We start from the raw sequence: 21,256 nt of genomic DNA on the forward strand, positions 1-21,256 counted from the left end.
ATTCTTCCTTGTTGACTGCCCTAGCAATAGATTCTATTGCCTATTGACCCAATTAGAATAATCACATAAAATTCAATTTCTGTTTTTAATTGGGTCATAAAAATATTTAGGAAATAAATTAAGGAAGAAAGAGAATACACTATAAAGAAATTTGATGGAAGAAACATCCTGTTGCCAGCCATCCTAGAATAAGATATAAAATCCTCTGAGTGATCCCAAGATAGGAGTCTCAGTTAAACTTGCACCTATTGATAAAAGATCAACTAAACAAAGACTGGGAGAAGGGAAACAACACCTGCACACTACTCAAGAACACTTTTTAAATTTCTAGTTACCACAAAAAAGTGGTAAAAGCAGAATGATGTAGTTCACTGGGCACTATACCCGTTTCCCAGACAAGGAAAAAAGTGCATCTGTGGAATATTAATTTGCTTTTTTGTTGACAGCACATTGTAGGGTTTGTTATTTGCCATGCACTCATTATGGAAGGAGAGCAGAAAGTTCTCTCGCAGAACGTATGGAAGTTCCTGTATCACTGTGGCTAAAAATAACGCAAAGCTTCCACAGGCTAAGAGTCACATTTTGCCAACTGCTCTCAGCAACATGCACTGCTTTGAATGCTAAGAGAGAGAAGAAACAAGAAAAAAAAAAAAAGAAAGGAAAGAGATGCCTCACCTCCACAGATTAGTAGTTTTAGGTTCCCTATGATCAGTGAAGAAAATCAGTTTCTATCATAACCTGGTAGTTTACATTAAGAGAAAGGTCCTAAATTCAGAGACTGTAATTCAAGTATTACAAGAAGAACGTCCTGTACAGTTTCTAAAGAACTGATGGTTTTGAGGGTTTAGCTTTAAATGTTAAATTACCTTCAAATAAATATTTATCTAAGAAACTTCAGTGAAGAAAAGCTTTCCTTTAAGAAATAAATACCTTTTAAGCCAAAGAGCTGTTTGGATATTCCAGTTATCAAGAAACATCTTGAAGCTTGTGGAAAACTGTAAAGTAAAAACAAACTAATTATTTCCGTGATTGTAAAGTGTTACAAAATATTTCAAAATTTTGACATATAAATTATAAAAAAACCCCAGACTTTGTGATGAATTGAATAAGGTATTTACTCAACTACTTGTAACCACAAAATATTTTGCAAGTCAACTGACAAGTAGAAGATATTCAAAACAGACTATTTTCCATCTTTTCCTAAGGGTGTGAACACATCATTTCTGACTTAGAACATATTCACTATCTCGAGGAACAAAATGCGTAGGAAAAGTTACTGAAATTACAAGCAACTACCTACATGAGCACATATTTTATTTGAAAGAGACAGAAACAAACCTCTATTTGCTGGATTCTCAGATTTGATATTAGATCCCAATGTGTAACTCCATTTTTATCATAGCCTCTAAAACCAAACCCTGCTGCATTATTAATTGCATCTGCTGCAATGAGACAAAAAGAAACAAATTAATTAGAAACTGCCTGTATTACAAATTGTGTACTGCACAACATGTAGTTTGTTCAAAATATTTATCACATCTTCAAGACTACGTATTTATTTTTTTAAAATATCAAGGATCACTGTGTTATACACTTGAACAAACAGAAAATAATCCAGGCAACACACCAGCTTTCAATACAAAAACTTGTACAAAAGCAAAAGAATGAAAGGTAGCACTATCTGCTTCACAGTACAGATGTCTCCTCTCTCTCATACCACCTACTTAGATTTGCTTTGGCAATTTAACAGAAAAACAAACTCAATGAGATGCATCAAGACTACAAAACAGTGGCTGGTTGTAATGATTTGAGATAGCAGCTCAACACTCAGATGCATGTCTTTATTCTTTAAACATCACTGTTGCTGCATAATGAAGACCAAAGATAAAATTGCACGATTCACTGCCAGCAGGTGCACATTCACAGCACCACAAGCAGAGCAGTGCAAACCTAACAGAAGGAAACAGTAATTTACTAAGCAATGCAGAGTTTGTCAGACTACTTCTAATGGCACAAGGCTGCTGTTAACAACACTTCTGAATGCAAAGTGTTTACAGTGCATGTCCAAGGTCAAATAGTTCCAAGCAAACAATATTTTTCTCTAGGAGAAAAAGCTGCTACCATCATCTGGGCTATGCAGGAAAATACAAGGGATGTCAGTCTGTATACTGCTTGTCACTTTCAGTCATCACCTTCACCTCAGCTTTCTTAGCTCAGGCACTAAAATTTCCTCAGCTGTACTTCTCAAGTGAAGACAGCCATGTACAAGGAAACGATTCCCCCCCACACCCCCCGCCCAAATATTGCCTCTGTTGAGCCAGGTGCTTAGTAGCATGCACCGAAACACGGACACACACATTCAAGATGCATCCACTAATGTGGATAAATAAATGACCATGTGAGAAGAATGCCAGCTCCTCTCCCAGTTCAGAGGAGTCCTGAGGACTTGGAAGCGAGGTAGGCAAAAGGCTCTGCAGACGCAATACAGATCTAGTCCTCTAGTTACAGGGGCATGAGCCCCCTCTGTTAGCTCAGAATGAATCTAAAGCACTGTAATTAGATTGTCACCTTTTAAATTACAACTAGCAAGGCAAGACAAATTGCTCAGTTGTATTACCATATTAAAAAGAATTTACTTTATACAGTAGTGACAAGTAAGTGAAATCCATATCTTTTGCATTTTACTTTCTTCTCAAAACCTTTTCAAGGTATTAATCCAGCTTATTTGGGAAGTAAAAGAAACAATTGACTCAAACAGTTGCTTTCCTGAAGTTCAGTTTCTCCAGTTGTCTACCAGTCTGGAAGAGGGCCTTGTGAAATTTGATTTAATATAGGATCATTCACAATATTTTTATTTCCTCATCAAAAACAATTTTAAAAAACATCTTTGAAAGCAACAACATTCGCTGCTATACATCTGATATCACTGATGTTGACTTCAAACATTAGACAACGGTTTTATGCTCCATTAGAAACAGCTGAAGACTTGAACTCCATAATATCTTTCTAGCCAGAATACAAAGACTAAGGCTAGAGTAAATATTAATAAATAAACTATCATTTTAGTAAGAATTCATTTTAAGTAATTCGTTCTAGTAACACATTTTTTTTTCTTAAGTGAAGAAATAGTAGTGTACAACTCAAAAGTAAAACATCCAGTAAAACTGTTAAGGTCCCCTCACATTCTGCTCATACCACTAGTTTAGATGAGGTAAAGTGGAAGGAAGAAAGTAAAAAAGATATTTAGCAAACTAAAAGTACAAGAGTTGATACAGTTTGTTTTCTTCAGTATTTTATTAAAGGAACGCTAGCTCTACACTGCTAGCAAGCACATGAGGAGAAATCCATCTGAAGTATTACAGGGAAAAAAACCAACAAAGTTTATTCATTTTTCAGATGACTCCTACTCTTTACAGACAATGATACTGGCGCATAAGAGCACAATATTCAAAATTATTTCATTCCACAAGCAGCCCCAGAATTACTATATCCAGACAAGCTGAAAGCACTTCATTCATTGACCAGGAATGAAGCCAGCAGCTGTAAATGAGTCATGCTGCTCTGCTACACCAAAGCTTTCTTTATTGCATTGTTTCCCACAGATTCTCTCTCAAAAGAATTATGAAACAAATATGTAAAACTGGAAAGGAGGAGGAAGCTGATGAAATCTGTTTTGTGAGCCACTTCCAAGATGTCATCTTACATAAATACAGCATTTTGCTGTTGTATGTATCTTTTTTTTTTTTCCAAGTAACGTGAAGTGAAAAGCAAAACGTTCTTTAAACTATATCATTTATTCAGTGTCTTAAATCAGTGACTATGGGCGTTATCCTGTTGGTCATTAGAACTTTTAGTAAACAAAGACTAAAACTGAAGCGTCACCCATCAAATCCTAAAAATTCTACTGCGAATGCCATCTACTATTAACAACACTACGAGATACCTGATTTTCAATATATTTTTTCCTTCATGCTTAAATAACATCAAGCAAATTACTGATAACTAACCACAGAGGAGGCTTAGAATAACTTTTCAGATATGTCAAAATCAAGGTATCAAAAAAAAAAACACCAAGGATTGTACATCAGATTAGATTTACAACAATTTTTAAAAAACAAAAACATTGTTGCTCATTAAAACACTATCTCTCTCCAAAAAACCTTACATTTCACTCAAAGATATTCAAGAGACCATGATCTCATTTGCAACACTGTGCTTAGACTCATGGTAAGTTTTGTTTCTCAAAAAGAGAGATGCCATTCAATATACTTTGACAGTATCTCATACTCCTTAAATGCAATAATGTTTTTCTAAGGCCTCAAGAGGGCACTGTCACTTTTTAATACATGCTTAGCATGCAGCATCTCAAATGGAACTCAATACATACACTTGCTTTTATTTTTTGAATATATATACTTACCTAAAGTCCATGCAAAATAATACTTGGGTCTGGCAGCCATAAGAGACATGTATAAGTAGAAAAACCTTACAGGCCATGATGCTGTAGCTCTGAAGTTATCATCAATGTTGTATTCCACAGGCAAAGTTTTTGTAATAGTCATGTGGAAGAGTAAAGACAGTCCACAGATTAAGAGTTTCTGTGCCACGGCTATCTGAAAAGTTTAAGATGGGAGACCTTGTAAGCTTCATTTTTTGTTTATCTTCTGGAAACAAAGGCAAATTATAATCTTCCTTCCCTAAACAGATGTATATACAATGTCAATTTTTCAGTAATATATACTACCAACTTTAAAATAGTTGGTAACATTTTATAGAGGCTCAAGGAATAGTGTTATCTTGATTAAGTTGTGAGCACCACTTCTGGCAGACAGCAAATCCAATCCAACTACAGTGAGCCTCTAAAAACCCCTTCAGTAAGGGGAACACCTTTTGCAGCTTCAGATTTTTTCTTATTTCATCATCAAATTGCTGAAACAAGTAAGTTGTTAAGACGTCATAACACAAAGCATATAACCTAGGACAAGATGAGTACAATTATTGCAGAGATTCCAAAAACAATGGTAAAGCTTCAGTTCATTTTCAGTTACCTTTGGTGTAATGCAGGTGTTCAGTTGATGCCCAACTCATTATATCAATCATCTCTGTTAGATTATTACAATATCTAAATTCTAAATCAACTGAGATAATTTATGAACTTTCAGCCCAAAACCCCCTCAGTTCTATATAGACCTATTTTCCCAACTAGAGTGACCAAGCTGTAAGGGATCAAAGATGCTCACAGGCATATAAAAATATGTTGTTCGGGTAGGATGTGGACTCAGATTTTCTCAAAATTCAGTTTTGCTATAACTGCTACACTAAAGAGTATGTATTTTTAGGAAAACATTTCTAAGGATCTATTATAAAACACAGAGCAATAATGCATGACATTGACTGCTTTAAGCCACTAGTCTGATCCACATCCCAAGGGCGGATACCACGGTCTGTGCAAGTTACTGAAGTAACCCAGTAACCAGGCACCTACAACAGAAGTTTGAGAGCTAGTTCATTTAAATGTGATTTTCAGATTTTGATTATAAGTAATCTCAATATTTGAACTTAAACATTACAGTTTTAATTTACATTACAATCCCCGACACTAAACTTGGCAGGAAAACAGTCAATCTAGCTATTTTTCTTTGAAGCATTAGAACAAAGGGATAACCAGAATCCTTTTTCTATCCATTCTTCCAGTATACCTGCCCAAAGTATTAAAGATAATGTCCTGCTTCAGTTAGAGTGCAGCTTCACATATCTAGTTCCAGAATAGAGAGCAATTCTGCTCCATGATACAGAATGCAGCATTAAGTGCCCAACTGAAAACACAGATTTCTGCAAGACATACAGAATCAAAGATCCACACAGTCACACAGATGTAAGAGGTGGTACAACCTGATAAAAAATTAGACTTGGAAAAGCTATAAAACTGTGAGGGTAACTTCAGATATTGCATATATTTCATGTGGCTCATCTCTGAAGATATTTCAGACAGGATCAGAAAACCCTGCTAATTAAACAAACCATCTGGATATTTTAGGAGGCAATTACCTATTAACACTAAAGCTGGTGTTTAATTATTTGTTTCTACTTGCTTTCTGATGAACTTCATTTTAATATTTTGCTTTATTATAAGAGTTCAAAGTAAGGGGTATTAACTTTCTAAAAGTGTTCCTTTGGGGTTTTTTTAGCAACTATTAATCCCTCTCTCTCTCTTTGGCACCGCAGAGGAAAAGTTCAGTTGGCTTAACTTCTTCAGGAATTTAAATAGAAGTGTATGTTCATAAAATCAGTTATTATTAACACTAATGAATCTTTAATTTTGGTATGCAGTATCCGATACAGGCAAAAGTTAGATATTTGTTAACCAAAAGGCATCACCCCAAAGTTCTGAAGACAGTTGCAAGGATTTAACTTCAAAGTCTAAGCCATAATTAAAAGTAATGTTCAATTTAGCATGAGAAACAGTATTTATAGGCTGGTAACATTAACATGCAACTTAAAATATAAGCACAAACGTATAAAATAGGTGTTTTCCATCTTAAACTCTCTACAAAGTCTCAAAATATGTTATGGCAACTTATAAGTAATCTTATCTTTGTTTAAAGGCCCACTTTTTGCCACTATTTACCAGTTTTTCTATTGGTAAATAGAAATCATTAAACCACCTATTCAACCTAAAATATGCTTAATACCTCTTTGAAGGTTTTTAACTAAATTGTGGAGATGAAAGCCCTTCAAGGAAAAGCATCAGAATTTCACCAAAATTTACCTTAAGAAAAAAAATAATGAACTCATACAGGGCTCTGCTGTAAATTGTACTTTTAAAAAATAAATGCTGCAGTTTTCAATTCGCAGTTGTATAAAAAAATACCATAAGAAGAAAGTATTTTAATTTATTTATTAAGCATTTAAATGATGTATTTCTACAATTTTTTTTATCAGCAATATTTAGGTGCAGGGACAAGCATAACTACATCCAGAAACTGCATGACTCTTATAAATCTCAGAACCCCAATCAATCACGCTGATACCATTTACAGGGATCAGTATCATGGATATTAGCATCCCTAGCAAACAGTGATGGAGAAAATCTCCTGCCTCTACAAAGACTGGGAGCTGCAGTTTCAGGACTGGAGTAAGCAGAATTTCTGAAGGACAATCCAAACAGAAGCTGTAATGCAAAGAAACAGTCCTGCTCTGTCTCCTCACCTTGGCTGCAAACTTTTGTTCTTTTTCCTTCTAGCAAGTCAGATTAGAGAAACAAATCAGGTGAAAAACTAGACTTTTGGCATTTGGGTGGTGTTTGTTGCTTTTGTTTGCGAGTTGGTTTTTGGTTTTTGGGGGGCGGGGGGCACATGGGGGAAGGTGTGGTTTGGTTTGGTTTTTTCAACAAGTTAATTTTAGGCTGGATCAGATGATCTGAATCAGACCACAACACAGTGAAATGCATGTTAACACTGCTAGGATAAGCAAAGGACCCAGGATCTACCATATTCAACTTCAGTTGGCCTAAATACATTATTAAACTACAGTCTGAGGCTTGCTTATAGCACCTAAGTTTTGAACACATTTACACAGAAATAAAAGTCCTCATCTGACACCAAAATAATCTATAGTTCAATTACCTATAGAAATGCATTTGGAAAAACATTATTTCACTTCCTATTGCTTAATTAACTACGTTATTGATATAAGTTTCTTTGCCAAGGCATAAATGGGTAATCACTGGATTGCACATTCATGGGAGGGTTGGGCAGTTTTCACAAGGATGAGGTAACTAAATTTAAGTTTGAAGTTCAATTTCATTCACTATTTAAAGTTTTCAACATATCAAAGTAACTATTCTGTTAAGAAATTAAAAGGCCATAAGCTGCAGGATAACTTTGACCTCATATGAAATAGAATATACAATTTATTTTACAACCAAAATCAAGAAAGTCCTGGCTCATTTAGTTTTGATGAATAAAAACTGGTCATACTTGTATAAAAGTATCAAATAGGTCAACACTGGGAAGGGAAAAAGGTACTTAAGCTAAAAGACTATGCCAAGACAAAACCAAATGTGCACAAGTTACATGGGGATATAATTAGGTTGAAAGCTAGACACCTAATCAGAGAAAGGAGTTCAAGAAAAGCTTTCTAACTGAAGCAATAAAGGTAAAACAACACTCAGTGAGCTCAGGAATTAGTATAAGCATGTATAATATGCAAAAATGTATCAAAAAGTAGAAAAGGATCTTTAAAACTTATTTGAATGAACTTGTTCTTGGTTAATAAAGAATCAATGAGGAGCTCAATATTTTATTGAAATATATTAAAGCATGTTATTTTGGGGAGGTTAGCACCTCAGGTAAAAATTATAGGTAATTAGGCAAGAACTCTGTAACCTGTAGGAGAAGTCTGCATAATAAGCAAGAAAGCAGATATCTGCTGACAGGAATCTTGTATTTTAAGGGTAGCCATAATAAAAAGAAACTTACAAAGACAGCTATTAATGTCTGAGAGCTGACACCACTTTGAGCACCAACAATTGATAGCTTGCAAAAAGGCACAATAGGAGGGATATAAGAAATAAGTTTTAATATGTTGACTTGATTAATTTAACATGCAATGAACACAGCAAAAATACTAAACCAAGTTAACATCATGCAGTCAACACAGTATAGAGGAGGAGGCTGGCATGAACTACTTTTGTTATGTAGTTATACTTAACAAGAAATGCAACTTATTGTATCTCAGCTGAAGGATTTTTTTTTCGTTTACTACATTAACATTTGCTGATCCCCATTACATTTCTTTTTTTGTTGAGTTACCTAACAATTTATTCTTCTTGAAATAATAAGAATCAATGAACAAATTTAGAGCATTAATATGAAGTTAATGGTATTTAAACATTCTTCTAGAACAAGACAATTAATATTTCAATTGATTCAGCAAATGCAGTAAAATTATATCATCCATATTTCTCCAAAAGCACACAATACTCTGGTGTTATAAAATGCAGCCAGATTTCTCTAACACCAGTTGGGAGATGAAGTAATCAACAGCATAGACAGCTTGTCTTTATTTTTATGTCAAAAGCTAATGCAGCATAAATTGCAAAAAGTTTCAAGCATCTTAAGAGCAATTCATTTTAAGGAAAACTGCTTACCTGAAAGAAGAATCCATCATAGATTTACATTTATTTCTATTGATTTTGTTCAGATTGCTAGCTAGATTGTGGTAAGAAGCTATGAAGGCCTACCAGGCAGTCAGTAGATGCATGTCCAGAAGTACTGATACTAGCAGATTTGGTTAGTTCCTTTTATTTGCTATAATTTTGCTACATAATATTTTTCTGCAGAAATAGGATTTTAGTACATAATATGTGATGCCTTTACTGAGCCAAAACAATGTTTAAAAACAAAAGAAGTGTCTGCAACTTTGCCAATATAACACAACCGCAGACTACAGACTATGAGGTGCCAATCTATGCAAAGGATTCTCCAGTGTCTTTTGCCCTTCCCAACTATTTGCTCCACAGCACACTTCTATGAGTTTAGATGCTTTGTCAACATGTGGAGCAGTTTAAAGTGTTACCATCCTCCAGCCACTAGTTTACATTCCTGTGGTGCAAGTTACTACACCCACACAAGATAGGTAGAATGGAATGTTCAAAGAGTCCTCATCCACAATGAAAGGGTGGAAATGGTTGGAGATGACACAACAGATTGGGAAGCACTCCCTGTTAGCCCAGCTGTGGGGATGGTAACCTCCAGATAGTAGGACAAGACAAGCAGCTGCATGTGGGAATGCCTTTGTACGCTCCAGCAACAGTTGGTGGTCCTCAAGATAAGCAGAAAACAGGTAATTGTCACTAGAATTAGCGAAAGCCATTTATCTGAAGTGTTCCAGTCAGCTCCATGATAATTCTGCTTTTTATGTGTGGTAGTAATTATCTTCGGCACACACAAATTTAAAAGTCTGATACACTCCTATTTAAGAGAATATAAAAAGAGTGAAAAGATTATATTCAGTACCCTGAACATAAAACTAATTGGATTAAATTTAAAAAATTAACAAGCTTCAGGAGCTTTTGATTTTAGTTCAGGCCATACGGTATCTCTTGTAAGGTATGATCAACTGGACTTTCTTCTGTATGTATTTGGTCTCTTTTCCAATAAGAGAAAAAAGAAAAAAAGAAATATGTTGTATGGATTACTAGCCATAGCATTATGGCTAGCACATCATTTACTGCACCTTCAGATCAAAATACCTCTCTACATGAATGAAAGCAAGTAAAATGGAACTATTTCTATGAAGTGTTTTTCAACTTATTTCATACAAATGCTTCCTACTTGCTGTAAGACGACATTAAAATACTGCAGAATTTGAGAACGTTCACAAAACCTTGCTGGAACTTGTAAGTCTCATCAGCTTTCAAATAACAAAATGTGCAGTTCGTCCTTACCAGAACGTTTTTAAGCACAGCATATGCTTTGAAGGAAACATGCATGAACTGTTTTAATTTGAAGACAGCTTTTTACCATGTAAGCTTGTTAGGAAGCTCCAATTTATTCTGCTTTTATCCACAAGATGCAGACCGAAAACCATGGAGAAAACCTGCCTTAAAAAAAATAAGTGTTTAACTTTTTGAACAGGGAACTACACTGTTGATGAATTAACTCCAGATACAGCTCAGAAGTTATGCCTGTAAATGAACAGTGCAAACCAAGCCTTTCATGCAATGATTACATAAGCATCAGCACTGCAAGAGTCATACATCTTACATTTGGAGAAGGATCCGTTTGTTCATATTTTGTATCTTCCTTCCCATTTGCTTCAGACTGTTGCAGTTGGTATGATCTGCCTTCAATGAAAGTAATATAGTCTTTGTAAGAGCATAACGGGCCTGCCAGGATACCCATGAAATTACAGTTGTAACTTAAATACTCCAGTAGACTTGGCATGCGTCTGTAATTCAAAGACAAGCAACTCGTGAGATGGAATGTGTAGTTCTACAGAATTTCCACAGTAGGAAAAGTCATACTCCATGTTATTGCTTACTCTAGCTGCAGTAAAAACCACGTGTAGAAAAGCAGTTTGTGTGTCTCTTGTAATCACAGCTTAAAACATTCTACACATAGTATTTATTTCCAATCAGTACTGAGTATTTTCAGACAGATCTGAACTCTGGTGACTCCCTCCTTGCCCCGTTAGAGATATCTACTGAAGCTGAGCCTGGGAAAGGAGAAGGAAGGGTGTTTCCCTAAGTGCTTGTTCAACTGTTTGTTTTCTTTTTTCCCCCCCTCAATAACTGAATCAGTAAACAAAGGCTTGTGTTAACTGGCAATAATTCAGTTAAGGAAAATGCCTCAAGTCAAGACTGTTTTGCCCTAAACAACACTATTTTCAAGTCTCCTGAATAAAGAAAGCAGAAGAGGTAAGTTAAATACTGAAAAACAGAGTTAAACAAGCATGTTCCTTCACCAGCTACTTAATATGTGTTCTAAATGTTAACTATTCTCCTCTGTAATATGGCATTAATTTGCATAGACGGCACAGAACTTAGAATGTTTTCCTTAAATAAGTATAAAACCTACTTCTAGTGTTATTTTTCAGGAGAATAGATACATGAATTAAGCTACAAATATAAAAAGCATGGCTCAGTTTTACGTGGGTTTGTAAACTCTTTCTTGAATGTGCACTGTAGCAATTCCATAGAGAATTAATAAAGCACACAAGACACCAGCTTCTCCCCACCCCCGAAACTAGACTGAGATGTCTGAAAGCCTACCTTACAGCCAAGCACCTCTGTGAGGGAGTCAAATCTTCATTTTTCCGAAACATTCCTAGGGAAGAGGACAGGAAAAAGGAAAAAATAAGGAAAAGCTAAACCCACACACATTAATTAGCAGTTTCTTTACTCAGTAGAGCAAGCATCATGCTGCAATGTAATTTAAGTCCTCAAGTAATTGCAGAGGTATTATGTCACATAACATTTTTGCTGGAGTTGGATCAAAACAATTCTTACTGTTGATATTACAAACTCTCGTACCCTCAGTTATATCCAACAGTGCCTAAACCTGGAATCACATGGATCTCAGGAAAGCATTAAGGCAGCTTGCAGTAAGTGTCGGCAAATGCAACTCTCCTATATTGGTTAACATTTCAACGTCTTCAGGTTTTAAAACCCTTTATTCTCAGCCCTGGAAATTGGATAAGCCCCAAACCCCTTTCAACATTGCACTAACCCAGGGACATTACACTAATCATTGCACTTTTAATGTATAGTATGAACACAGTCCAAGATAGATTTAAGCAATTCAAAACTTAAGGGAGACCTCAAGAGCACCTTCATGCTGCAAGTAAAGATTAAACAAAGCCCAGTGAAGTAGGCACAACAGTAAAGGGTGCTCAAGTCTTTTTCATGAGCACTAAAGAGAAGCCCTAACCCCTGCTAGCAGAAGGGGGCAGGCCAAGTCTAAGTTCAGCAGCAAGACTGAACTTCTTACCTTCTTGCCATACGCAGCATTTTCTGAAATGGCCTACCCCTGAAAAATAGGCTTCAAAATTTGTACCCCCATAAAAAACACTTTAAATTAATATCAAATACACTAATTCAGGGGCACAGAAGAAGCAGAGCTCCTTCCTTCAGACAGCCCTGGTTTATACCAGCCAGCACTGCTTGCCAAAATGATTGATTGAGCTCCTTCTGCAGCCTCCCCACTGGTTCAGATAGCGCATGTATCCATTCCCTGCTATCCATATTTGCAAGTTTTCTTTGCCATCATAAGCAGTGAAAAATTTATTTTTATGAGCAGAGCTTCCTAAAGGAAATTAAGTTTATGGAATCCCACTTCAATTATCTTCCTCCCTAGCAGGGCCTAAACCCAACAGCTAATTTGTAACCATGTCTGATGAAAGAGTAGAGGTAATATAGATATGAAATCCCAATGTACTTCATGAAAATAGGTGATGCTATAGAAGAGCCTCCTCCACTCACAGAAAGGTTGCCTTCAACCCCACCCATTGATGCCAGCAAATCCAGAGGGGAGCCCTTATATTTGATCCAAGCACAAGGAAAGTTTTAACTGGAGCCAATTTTTTTTTAGATATCAAAATCAGTCAGGCTTAAGACAAAAAAAGACTGGGGGGGGGGGGTAAGGGTAAAGTCAAACATCATTTAATTCTATGACTCATGGAAATGCTTGTTATCTAAAGAGAAGATAACTCTGTTGTCTTTATGTGACTCCAAGGAACTGTAACCTATACAGACTTATGACTTTAAAATTCCACTTTTAGTCTTCAAGAAAGCTGAGAATACAGAGGGGTTAGCAACTTGCCATCTCCCCTCTTCCAATATAACCTGGAAAAATACCTTCCTCAGTCCTGATCCTTCACAGTAGAAAGTCACCCATATTCACACCCACTCAAGGCAAGAAACTGAAGGACACCCTAACTTCATGCAGGCACTTTCTTTTCCCCACATTTCACATCTCCTCCTTGGTGCTACAGCAAAAATTTCTGTGCTGATAACTGTACTGAATAAAAAAATGTGGGAGCATTTTGAAAGGTCCTTTAACCTTTAAGGCCATAAGATTACAGTTCTCAGGTAGTGAATCTAACACAAACTTAAATAGAAATTTAACACAAAGTCTCCTACAGATAGGTGTAGAACACACAACACGACTAGTGTAAGGAAGTAGTCCACACAGAGCCTCTAGTCTCTCACAGTGTACACAATGCAAACTGACCGGAGCAGGAGCCTCCTTCACTGTTAAATTCCACATGACTATTTTATCTTTAAGTCAGAACGGGGAAGCAGTCACCTAGTGTGTTCAAATGAACTTGCATAAAGACAGACTAACCACTATATAAAGGTAAATAGTCAAATGAAAGATTTCACATCATTTTGAAAAAGGAGGAAAAAACCTCAAAGGTGAAGTAGAAGAATCTAGCAACTGAAATATGACCTATACTTTTGGAGGGGTGAGGAAGAAAGAATTGGCATATTTAAAGTGGGTTTAAAGTTACATACATACATAAGAATTCACTCAAGGCCTAAAAGTCTGGTGAGCAATACACTTGCTGTCTCAAAGATGCAGCACAGAAGCAGGCCTCCATCAATTTTTCCTTTCCCTATCACACTAAGATCTCCCCCTTAGGCAGCAGCTTTTTTGAGGTCAGTTCAGTGGCTTTCCCTGTATATATATATATTTTTTTTTTTTTTTAAATGTCTTCTCAGTGCCTATTTATCATCTTTGCATAGCACGGAAGAACAAGGAAACCATTGATCTCTGCCTCTGTCATTCTTGAAAGCTTTCAGGAAGCCACTGTTAACATTTTTTAATTCATAGAAAATAAATATGGAAAAGGTACTCTTACACTGATGCTTATCTAATATCAGATGAATTAATATAGATATATATATTCAATATTTCCCAGGCAGTGTATCTGCCCATGGGAACAGAGGCCTCATAAATCATAGTTTTTCCCAACCAACTATACATTGGAGATGAAGAAACCCCACTTCAGCAGCATGCTGCTGCTAGGGAACTCGTGAAGTTTTGCAACCTTTCTCTGGGGATTATGAGGACTGTTTTCTCCTGTCCTAAAGCAGGAGACTACTGCAATAGCTGCAGCTTTTAGCTGCTATCAAATCACACAGTTGGGATTAGAGAAAATAGGTTTCATTGAACATCTGTTAGAAAGGTGAAATAATTTGGTCACTCAGCAATTGTAACCCAGTTTTCGCACCTGTGAAGTAGGAAATACTCCTACATTCCTTCCTTGGTAAAATAATGTTGTAAATCATCAGTAACAAAATTTATACCCATTTGTCTAGATCATGAGGAAGTTGAATCTTTTCATTCCTCCTTAGCAGACCGCATCCTAATGGTAATGAAATCAACATCTTCAGGTATGCACCAATATCCTGCCGTGTAGGCTTTATTAAGGCATATTATGACTACTACCATGCTCTCACCACCATAATGCAATATTTACAATCATATCATAGCACCACCCCAACTTTGAGGTTAATCTGCTTGAATATATCCACCTTTGTATTTGCATGAAATCTGACTAATCAGTAACTCATTAATAATGCTTAGACATAAGATATTACATTAATAATACTTAAGCATGGGGATCATATTGCAGGCTCTGTTGTAATTACAGTAAATTTTAATCTGAGGTTCTGAAGTGGATCACCAGCTGAGCCCAAATGCACACGGTTATTAAAATATTTTAAGACTTGAAGACGACTGACAAACAATAACAGTTTTAGTTGTCACTAGCACATTGGCAGCAACAAAAGCAAACAGACATGGATGCCAGCTGAGAAAAATTACAAAGAAACTACAAAAAGCGAGAAAAATCAAAAGTCTTGATATCCAGAGCTCTGTGCAAGCAAACTTAGGCCCAGAACAACACGTGGAAGACTTAGGAGGGGAGACATACAATATAATTCCTTTAAACACTAATGACATGTACTGTAATCAAAGTGATTTGGTAACTGATACTGAAACAAAAATGACCATGCTCTCACTAACACAAGAGGGAGCACTTAAAAATAATAAATGTAGATCAAGAGACAATTGGAGACAGGGCATTAAGAGAAACTCCTAGACATAAGAAGAAAGCATCAAGTTCCCAAAAAAAACCACCCACACACCAACACACCATAGTAGTTTCACTGACATAATCAACAAATTAGAAAACAACATTCTTGGTTAAACAGCTGCAACTTTTTTTGCTGTCATACTAGTATTTAGGAAGTGGAACTGGGTCATGATGACCTATCAAAAATCCTTAAGCCCATATTTCTGTCTCAAGGGTTGTTCAATTTTCTCTTGCTTATACTTTCACAACAGCAACAATCCAAATACACTTTTAAAGAGACATAATAATAATAATAATAAACCTATCTGAAATCAGAAAAGCACATTGATGGTTTACGAGACCTTTATTTTCATAAACTCAACATTCTTAACAGACTGCCTCTCACTAGAACAAAAAACCCCACTTAATCACAAAAGTTGGCCAAAACACAGTATGTTCCCTTTTACCACGGGGTGACTTGTGACAATGGGCAATTCAGCCTGGCAATCGTGTTCTGGTTTTGTAGGTATTCGTTTAAAATAAATTTGAAATATCACATCTAATGTACAGAAATATATAAGCTGTTCGATGCTTCAGTACATCCACATTTCCACCCTTTAAGCCAAGGCAGACAAATACTAAAGTTGTCTGCAAACTTTTAGAAAGATGCAGCATCCTTCCGCTGAATATGGGAATTATTCACCTTTGAGAAAAGTAAAAGACAAAGAATCTAGTTAAATGAAAATTAAGAAGAAATGTTTATATCAACTAAATCAAGAAACATTCTTCAGTACTTCTGACACTATTACATTGTTTGAGAACAGCTAACAAAACCATTGCTACTAATATAATAGCAGGTACTGCAGTTTGGATGAGACTGCTCATTAGCTGTAAAACAAATTCACTTTCTAATTTAAAAGGTAAAAAAATGCATTGTCTGAAAAATCTCCCAAGTATATGCTGTAATACCACAACCTGATGAGGCAGGTAGCAATATATAAGACCATGGCAACTAATACAGCATTTGTGCATAAGTTTCTCCAACATCACTTTTGTTTCTCCTTCCTCATCTCCTTCCCATTCTCTATGTGTTTCATCTATCCACTGAAATACCATTCCTCTGAGGGGCCATACTGGACAGACACTACACTTTCATTATTTTGCAGGGGGAAATAAGCTTTAATAGACTATTTGGAAATCTTACAACTTTGTAATAGTACAACAGCAATATGAGAGAAAAGAGCATTAAAAAGTCCAGCCATTGTCCTAATAGCCTGCTGTTGGAGCAAAGTAAATGAGACCTAAAATACTGGTGTAAGATTAGCTTTTAACTATATTTCGCCAATATATCATTCAAACTAAAAGGCAGAAGTAAAAGAAAAAAATAATCTTTTGAGTTGCATATTCACTGTGCTCTTTATCTTCTTTTAGTTCTCACAGTAAATGCAGCGCCTTACCAGATCAGCATCAATGTCTACTCTATTGATTTTAAAAATGGAGAGCACCAGGTACATTGGAGGAAATAATAATTAGGGAAAAAAGCAAGTAGCATTCCAGGAAAAGCTCGTTTAAAAATTAGCAACTACAGAGCTGAAACCCAAGGCATCAGGGATGGGAAAAGGGTACACACAGGAACAAAGAGCTTATCTTTCTGTGGTCAGAAAGCATGTGAGATAAGCCCCTGGGAACCAAGCAGCAGCTAACACAACAGAAGAGTGTTATGGTTCTGGTTTCTTACCTGTATCTAGCCACACATTTTTATGGACAAGTGCAACATAGTAATATGGAAGAAATAATTTGGAAGAATTAGGTTTCATGTTTAGTAGGTGGGCATTACATTTAAAAAAAAATACTTTTTTTTCTTTAAAGTTTTATGTATTATTTAGTTTAAATTTGAGAAAAGAAATAAGAACAAGGTTGGAAGAATCTGTGAGAATTTTTTTTCCTTTTAAATATCAAATATCAAGTGTAACATTCCCTAGTTTTGCTGGCTGAATCTCTTGGAGATTTAAAAATAAATACATTGTGAGCTCCAGCACTTCAATGGGTTATGAATATAAACATTTGAAGAGTCTCTTTGTTTAAGATTCATTAAGCACCAGAATTAAAAACAGGCTGCTGAAGCGCATACAGATTAGTGAGGTTAGATTTGGATTCGAGTCTTTACTGGAAAGATCCCTGATCTCATACAGAACCACGGTAAAAATGTGTGAGGCTCTGTGGGCATGAGTGGGTTATAAGCAAAAAAGGGAAAACGCCGTAAGAACTTATTGCAAGATACAGACTTAAGCAGTGACAGTATCTCTCTTCCTCTCCCTTGCTTAGCTTTTAGTTCCTTATAACTGCAAAACCTTCTCTACTTGCCATCATCTCTTAGATAGAAGTTTCTTGTGCAAGTACAAGCCTCCATTTTATAGTCCTTCTAAACTGCAACTTTAGACAAGCCCCCTGCTTCTAGAATAATTGCAATGCACCTTTCCTTCTCCAAAATACGCTACTTTTAAATTTGATGAAAAAAAGATGCTCTAGAATGTAAGATCTGAAGTACAAAAAAAATTCATTTTCTCCCTTAAATGGTCATTAGCCTAAAGCATTGCATAAATAAATCTAAATCTTGCCATAAAGAATGAATATGGACACAAGCTGTCTCCAAATCATGTAAAAACATTTTTGCCTTTAGAATATACATGTGCGATGCCAAAGATAATCAGCAAGAAATACAAAGTAGATCTTAACATACTGACTACTAGTTTTTGGCAGTGCTCATCTGAGTAATAAGAAACTGTTAAGAAGGCAAGAACTATCAAGAGCTTAAGTTCAAAATGTCAGACTACACCAAAGGCATACTCCAGATTTACTCAGGTGTAAATTTGTGATCCATGCAACCTTCTGAAAAGTCAGTATTATACAGCAAGCTTAAATTAATCTTATGCAACTTGCATAGAATTTTCCTGCTTAAAACAAGCCCACAGTAAGTGCACACGGTTGTAACAGTTATAGGGGTAGCTGTTATTTATTATATGGGATTCCATACTAGTGTTTAACTTGGAATCAAGCATATCCACTTAGCTAGACAGACTCTTTAATATGCAGCATGAGTGAGCAGCCTCCATGATTACATTCAGTTCTCGCCAGGACCTTCAAATGTAACACTGAAACCAGCTGAACACAATGAACAGGCTGCCAGGAAAAGATCAAGTCCGGAAGACTTGCCTTTTCCACAAACCCAACCTAACTACAGCTAGTCTTGAAGCTTACCAAGGTCTTCCAACCCACCAACACCTTTCTTTCAGCTGTTTATTTTCATTACCTCTCCTTGGATGTACTGGTAGAAAACAAGGGGGCAAAAATAAAATAATTGGTGATTAATATAGCCAAGCTGATGTGACTACTCAGAGTGCCATTAATAACTTAACAGAATGATTTTCAACATTATTTCCTCCCCCATCAGTTATCTCAAAGTATTTTCCAATGGAAGCATGGACCTTTATACAGTGTAAAAAACCCATTGACAGCAGGGTTTTTTTCATCAGTTTCTTGTGATGAACCCCTTTTCAGTTGTCTATGGTTAAAAATCATTGCTTTAACACGATCTCAGTTTCCCCTGTACATCTTTTCTTAGCATCTCCTGATGCCAGGCTAGCAGTTGCTCCTGAATTCACATTGGTCACATCAACTTTTGAAAGTCATGTTCACACTGTGCTCCCAGCAACAGTGATCATCCAGCTCAGGTCAAGGACTCTGCTAAACTGCAAGTGCAACCAAGGAGAAATATATTATCAGCTACTCCTCATGGGCTGACAAAGACTCTAGAGGATCCCTGATTATAAGATCAACAAGGAACAAAATTTCAAGATTGATACTCAGAATTCAATGATATCTACCAAAAATTCAGAGAAAAAAATAAATTTGGCTTATGAGGAAAATACAAATTATCAGATTTTAAGTAGGAAAATAAAATCTAGTTTAGTTTGTGATGAAAGTTAAGAATAGAGGTGGCTTTGTTTCAAGATTACCAGGAACACTCACATGCTTGTCCCATTGCCACGACTCCACTATTTGTGCATGATATTAGTAAATCAAGAATAAACCTTTCCCCTAGCAAAATAACAGTAAGAGGAAGCATTTATCTTTGATACTAGAATTATTACTTCCTTATAATAAGCTGTTTCCTCTAACTTGTGTACTCTGATTATAGCTTGTGCAAGACTTAATACTTCTGAATATATTTTCTCTGGAAGTTAGACATCAACTTCTCTGACCAACTAGGTATGCCCAGCATTATTTTCATTCATACAAGAATTCTTACAAAAAGGTGTTTTCCCAACTTTTCACACTCATTAATGTTGTTGCCTACAGGCTTCACTAGACAGTGTAATTTAACAAGAACAGAAAAAAACAAAACAGCAACAGCACTAAAGCTAGGATGCATGAAACAAAAACATATTAAACTCCATACATAATGTTACCAAAGAAATTTTAGGAAAACAGGTGGCTTGATGCAGATGTCTGAGGCTACACTCCCAAATCTTCGAGTGACAGCTGTAGCTCCAAGTGATTCAAGCTAATTGGCTAGGTTTATTGGATGATATTTTCAAACTTCAACATGAAAATTACTCCTTTAAATTCAAAGGTCACTAAAAATCTAGATACCCTACCCACAAATGCCAACATTAGCATTCACTTTTGTCACAACTAGGGCCCACTTATCTGATGGATAAACCTGACAGGAGAAAAGACAGAAACATAATTAGGTAATCTCCCTGTTCACACTGATATGTTAGCAGTGAGTGGAATTATGATAATAAAATCAAACATATACAAACTTTTTACAAAAATCAGTATACATGGCACAAATTAGGGGGAGATTAACAGCATTTTAAAACAAGAGGTGCTCAGCAACTGAAATTACATGTACTTTTTCTACAAATCTGTCAGCAACAGTGATCTCTGAATTTGGAAATTATTTAGCTAACTCTCAGGATAAACACCCCAGCCCAAAAAAAATGTCAGTGGCCTTTGGTCACTGGCCCCAGAAGTGTCATTAGACTTCTGATAAGTAGTATCTTCTGCACAATGTAAGCATTTACAGAGCTTTTGTAGTGTCTGAGCAATGTTTCTTGGTACTTCCATTATAAGCATCAAAAGCATCAACTAAGACACAAAAATATATTTTGTTCTAAAACACAAACTGGACTAAAGTCATTGACTCATGACTAAATTTCCTTAAATTTATTTCATATGGAAAATTAAACACAGTTTAAAAGAAATCTTACCATCATGAATCTCAAATGCCAAACTAGTGATCTTCTGAGTAATTATCATCATTGGACTGTTACAAAAAAGGAAGAAAGAATAATTTAGAAAAATGTTCAGGGTGTTCTTTCACATGTAAATATCAGGGAAAGTTTACACTAATAGTCCAGTTTAATTACGCTCAACTGGAATATTTTCAATGCAAGGACAAAGTGATTAGTTTTTGGAGCTTAAACCATTACAGAGCAATGAAAAGAATTTAATCCTTAGATATAGTATTTGATAACCATGCCTCTGATCACTGCATTAGGTTCCACAAACACAGCCAAAGTGTTTCACATTAATTTTCTACTAACATAGTTTATATTTTTACAGTGGGAAGAGTAAAGAAAAAGGGGTAGTAAGAGTGATTATA

The 21,256-nt window shown here is 35.9% G+C and overlaps 1 protein-coding gene across 1 annotated transcript in view; it reads right to left on the minus strand.

The window, feature by feature from the left end:
- MBOAT2 (membrane bound glycerophospholipid O-acyltransferase 2) overlaps positions 1 to 21,256 on the minus strand; it is a 96,562-nt gene that overhangs the window by 13,886 nt on the left and 61,420 nt on the right. Inside the window, exons 5-10 of the mRNA XM_074820019.1 lie at positions 20,862 to 20,917; positions 11,777 to 11,831; positions 10,770 to 10,953; positions 4,421 to 4,613; positions 1,339 to 1,442; positions 931 to 995 (exon numbers count right to left, since the gene is read on the minus strand). Of these exons, the coding sequence (XP_074676120.1) occupies positions 931 to 995; positions 1,339 to 1,442; positions 4,421 to 4,613; positions 10,770 to 10,953; positions 11,777 to 11,831; positions 20,862 to 20,917 (657 nt within the window). The remainder of the gene's footprint in view (positions 1 to 930; positions 996 to 1,338; positions 1,443 to 4,420; positions 4,614 to 10,769; positions 10,954 to 11,776; positions 11,832 to 20,861; positions 20,918 to 21,256) is intronic.

Source organism: Strix aluco, chromosome 3 (genome assembly GCF_031877795.1).
Source record: "Strix aluco isolate bStrAlu1 chromosome 3, bStrAlu1.hap1, whole genome shotgun sequence".
Classification (NCBI taxonomy): domain Eukaryota; kingdom Metazoa; phylum Chordata; class Aves; order Strigiformes; family Strigidae; genus Strix; species Strix aluco.